Genomic DNA, 5,535 nt, shown 5'->3' with positions numbered 1-5,535 from the left:
AAGAGATATACAATAGTATCTGTTTAACGGAGCAACATTATATTCTATTGTTTGTATTCAATCAAAATCCTAATGTGTAGTATTCTTTATCGAGTTCTTCGTGTATGTCGAGTTTCGTAAAGCCTTCATAATCAATAACTTGTTTAAATTTAAACAGTTAACGCGTATGCGCTTATTTAATTGATCGATGCTATTAGGAGTGTTTCATGTTTGATAAACACATTGGACGTCATATGCGCACATGCGCAGTTTAATGGTTCGGCAGCAAGCAGCCAGTGGGATTATTGTTCGTACAACATACGCACGCAGACGTGTACGTTACACACGCACGCGAACGCACGGCAGCGCACAGCGCACACCATGCACGCACGTGTACGTGCACACGTCACGCACAGCACGCATGGCACGCACGCACGCACGCAGAGTCTGCACGGGACATAGTTGCGTGCAGCGACGGCACGCACGCGATGCACAGCACGGTACGTGCAACACGCACGCACGCACGGCAGAATCACCATGTGTACGTGCATATGCAGGTACGCACGCGTCGGCACGTGTACATCCAAACGCGACGCACGCACGGCACGCTGGGCATGGCACACACGCTGTATACCTGCCACAAAGCACTCGTCTACTGGCTGACCGTGATCTAGCGCGCTGTCAAGTGCACACGCACGCACGCAGCCCCTCATCAGGACACTCAGCACTCGCACGTTGTGACTACACACGCCACGCACCGACGCGCGCACTGGGTGCACACGCACACATGCAACGCAGTGTGTACGCAACGCACGCACGTATACGTTGCACACGGCACCAACGAGACGCATGCACGCACGTTTACGTACACTACGCACGGCACGCATGCATGCACCACAGGTGTACGTGCACTACGCACGCACGCGACGTCTACGTGCACAATGCATGCATGCAGCGCACAGCAGCGTGTATCCTGTACACACACGGTCCACGTCGCACGGAAAGACGCAACTCATGCACACACGTGACCTGCACACACGCACGCACGTACACACACACGCATGCACGCACGTGTACGTGCACGCGCACGCACATACGCACGCACGTGTGACGTGCACAACGCTACGCACGCACGTGTACGTGCACATCCGAAACGCCACGAAGCAGTGTACGTGCACGACGCAGCGCACGCACGTGTACGTGACACGAACGCTGCACAACGTGACGTGCGACACGCACGCACGCGACGCACGCACACGCACGGCACGCACGCACGTGTACGTGCACACGCATGCACTGCGAGCACGCACGTGACGGTGCACTACATAACAGCGGGCTTTCTATCAGAACATGTGCGTCATTCATCGCTGTATGTCAAGCAGCACGCTGTCGCTTCTGCCAACCATGACACATAACAAATACCACGTGACCTGATCTAATGACGTCACGTGAAACACTCCTATAAACTTTTTATGCATGAATCATAACTTCTGAGTGTTTAAATAAACACGCAGATATTCGATCGGGCATCCAAAAATAACCCAGAAAGAGCCATACCTAACATGCATATGTCATAAACATCCGCAAATTTGGTACGCAGCACTGAGCTTAATTGAGCTTAATGTGCGTCAATTAAACGCATTAACCATTTAAATTTATAAATAAACTGACTGTTGGAAATCGACTCCCGCGCCCCATAAATACCCCTAGTAAACTATGTGATAACATGACTATTAAAGTGTTCAGGGTTAAGATTACACAATTTTCCCGGATAATTCGCGGAAAATCGGCAAATAGGGACGTGCCGCGTTAAAAAAAGTTTCCAGACCAACAAAAAATTTGTTAACTTTTTTTTTTAGGTTTTATTTGGCACCGAATAAACAAACACATATAGTGAAGAATCCAGCGTTGTTTCACTCGGATTTCCGCGGTAGAGGCCTTTTTTGCCGACTTTATGACTGGACTAATACTGCGTTTGTCTTTCGCTGGTGGGCGTTCAGCATTCGTTCTCCGAGCATATCTCGTTCGTCGAGCGCACTGGACCAACGCTATGCATTCGTTGTCATTCGCTTGTGTGCAGTCGAGATTTTTGTGCATGCACAAAAATGTACGCGGAGCTCGACGCATGAATGAACACCGCCAGAAGGACGCCATGCCACGCAACGAGAGGAAGCGCGCTGGACCGAAGCGCCCAGACACCACGCGGAGCAACGCTGGCGTATTCGTTGTATGTTCGTCGGCTGAGGTGTAGCGAACATGCTAGCGCACACCTAGGCGCACACCTTAGCGTGCTTTCTGACGCATATATACCAGCGAACATGCAGCGAGATATGAGGCGTGCTAAATCGAGTGCTAAACCGAGTCTGGTAGCGCGCCCAGCGTTCTTCTAGTCGTGTTGCTAGCGTGTACGCAGCATGTAGCCATGGGATTATAAACGCGGTCCCGCTCCCCACCCTCCTCATCATTCACTTCGTCCAGCCCGACTCTCAAGCTGAGGTGATGACAGAGGTTCCTGCTGATCGTGTCTTAGAAGCAACACGCTCAGAAGATGCGAGGCATCCCGACATGCTGCGACTACAATATGAAATTCGCCGGTTCTCCAACATCAGCAGACTACCTCATGGATGAATTGGCACTTCAACCAAGTCCTATGTATTCCAGGAGAATGCGAGAAAGAGAAGAGGTCAACGGAGGTTCTGGGTCCGACCGTGGATCGGTAGGCGACGACAGTTTGGCCTGTATGACCAGCTTCTTGTTGAACTCCGGAACGAAAACCAGGCAGCCTTCAAGAACTTCATGCGAATGCCCCCCGAAATGTTCGACCAGCTGCTAACCAGAATGGGTCCGAGGATCACCAAGCAGAATATAACCTACAGAGAGGCCATCGGCCCTGGCCAGAAGCTTGCCCTCACTCTGCGGCATCTTGACTCTGTGACCAATTATCACTCAATGTCCTATGGGTGGAGGGTGCCTCACAACACCATATCCTTGACCTGTTCGTTCGCTGACCTGACCGTTCGCTGGCTGTGCGTTGAATGCGCGGTGCATGCGCGGACCATTCGTTCCGTGCGCTAGCAACACGCTGTGCATTCGTTGGATTTTTTAACATGGAATTTTTGGATTTTTATACGCTGTATGCGTCCTGTATACGCGCAGCGCGCTAGCAACACGCTGTGCATTCGTTGTCAACTCGCTACCTTCTCCAAAATCCTGACAAAAGTTGGGCGCACAACGACGCACTGATCTTATTTTCCATTTTTTGATTAATTTTCAATGCGTGGGCCGTGCGTCGCGTATGTGTGACTGGTCCATTACTTTGCTTATGTTATTGTACATGTCTTTATTGTTTGTTTTTGTTGTTATAAGCACCTTGATTGTCACTATTATGTCCTGATAATAGGGAAGCTGGTGGTCGTTCAGATATTGAAAGTATACCTATAACGTTAACAGAAGGATATATAGAAGATTTAATAATAAATATTAGTGTGACAGGTAACAATAGTACGGACCGGGCAGTAGGAATGAACACGCGTGCTGATAATAATTATGATCACAGTTATGGGAAATGTTTCACGTGCTGTATCTCTATAGGAGGTGGAGGGACGGCAGGATGTGTGCTCGCTAGCCGTCTGTCTGAGGATCCTGATGTGAAGGTACTGTTGGTGGAGGCAGGAGGAGAACCAGAGCGTACCAAGGACATAGATATACCAGCTGCGTTTGGTTTTCTGAGAAACACGAAGATTGACTGGAGCTATATGACAGTGCCGCAGAAATTCTCCTGCCAGGCCTGCGAGAACAAGGTAGCTTCGGCGTGTGTTCGCCCATATTAGCCTAGATTGCTTATATTCTCATTGAAATTGCACTATAGTAGGCCTATATATAGATATCCACGACATATAATGTGACATGAATCCGGCATAAATGAAAATCCATGAATCTTACACACTGAACTGCTTTGCTATCCGAAGTTGTTGTCGCGATGATTTTGATTCGATGACTGCAGTCATTTGATATGAATTGTGTTCGAGTGTAATCTATATAATAATTTGAGTAGTGTCGTTCTGTTTGTTCCTGCATATCTTCTAGGCGCGTGCACGAATCCGGTTCAAAATTTTCGTGCTTCATTCCTACGCATCAGGTTCGATTCTAACACTTTGCTTTTTGTTCATTTTAATTGGGTTATATGTTTAAAAAAAAACATATTAGAAAATATAATGGAAAATCTCCCTGGGAAAACATGCAGCGCGATTCAGATTCACTTCCGCTAGGTGTGCGCTGGCTGTAGACTTACAAACACGCAACCGCAGGCTAAGGATACAGTAGTCTGTCGCGTAAACCTTGCGGTGGATTCGCCAGGGCACACGACGCCGCTGGCTGTGGAATCAAGTTCTCTCCGCACCTGCAACGCTCGCACTGTCGCATGCAGCGCATATCTATCTATCAATCTATCTATTTTACTATCTATTCTATCTATCTCTATCTTATATATCTATCTATCTACTATTTATCTATCTATCTATCTATCCATTCATCAAAATGTGAACCTGTGACCCTTGACCTTGGGTGAAAGGCACTCAAAATCAATAGGTTCCACCTAAGTTATTCACCAAGCTTTGAAGTTCTACTTCTAACGGTTGCAAAATATCGAGCAGACAGACAGACACACACGCACGCGCACGCGCACGCGCACGCACACGCACAACGCACACGCACACGCACACGCACACGCACACCACACCACACACAGCACACACACCACACACGCACACGCACGCACACAAACGGCGCGAAACCAATACGTTCCGCTACACTAACGTCAGGAGGATATAAACTACTAAATTACTGCGAAGCGTTTGCCTACATTTTTCAAGAATCAAACCCGTTAGTTAGAAAACTGACGGCAAAAGACAAATAATTGTATTAAGCTGGTTTCGTATTAACATCACTTCACATATATTAACCCGCGAATTAACAAACAAGGTGCGTACAAGATATTTTATATAGGTTTATATGGCGATAATTAAGAACTTTAGTAGGCCGTAAATTGTTCACAAATAGATACAATTACTGCAAAGCCTAAACTCCTCATTCAATTATTACAATTCATTACTACAGTCGCACCCCATTAGTACGAAACTGACTGGGCCAAAGAAAAAATAATCGTATTAAGCGGGTTCCGATATATGTATTATTAGGCTTTAATTTGAAAAGAAAAACAATGGATTAGAAGGTGTGTACAAAGTGTTTTATATAGACAATGAATATACCGGGACAGAAAAATGTCATGTTAGTAAACAGGATTCTTGTAATTATTGTCTTAATTCAAATATTTTACTAAAAGATTACTATGAATCGGGCCAGGATTTGAGAAATCATCGTAGTCTCATCAGCGTAACCGACGAATATGGCCGCCGGAGGCGGCCATTTGCGAGTGTATTTAAATTGTATAGCAAATCATGTGGCGAAGAGGAAAAGTACTCGGTGGCAGGCAGTTGGTTTAACGACCATCGGTATACATCCGAGGTGCACCGGCAAGTTGTACGGAGTAGATGGGAA

General features: G+C 47.1%; 1 protein-coding gene across 4 annotated transcripts in view; it reads left to right on the top strand.

Annotated features, from left to right (window-relative positions):
* Positions 1-5,535, top strand: part of LOC106812288 (glucose dehydrogenase [FAD, quinone]-like) — a 64,314-nt gene that overhangs the window by 4,701 nt on the left and 54,078 nt on the right. For 2 of the 4 annotated variants that reach the window (XM_014816125.1, XM_014816124.1), the window contains exon 2: positions 3,571-3,779. The exons of the other annotated variants lie outside the window; for them this stretch is intronic. In XM_014816125.1, coding sequence (XP_014671611.1) covers positions 3,571-3,779 — 209 coding nt within the window. The remainder of the gene's footprint in view (positions 1-3,570; positions 3,780-5,535) is intronic. 4 annotated transcript variants of the gene reach the window in all.

Source organism: Priapulus caudatus, unplaced genomic scaffold (assembly GCF_000485595.1).
Source record: "Priapulus caudatus unplaced genomic scaffold, Priapulus_caudatus-5.0.1 Scaffold630, whole genome shotgun sequence".
In the NCBI taxonomy this organism is placed as follows: domain Eukaryota; kingdom Metazoa; phylum Priapulida; class Priapulimorpha; order Priapulimorphida; family Priapulidae; genus Priapulus; species Priapulus caudatus.
The sequence above is the reverse complement of the archived record's forward strand: the minus strand, read 5'-3'. Positions and strand labels throughout refer to the sequence as shown.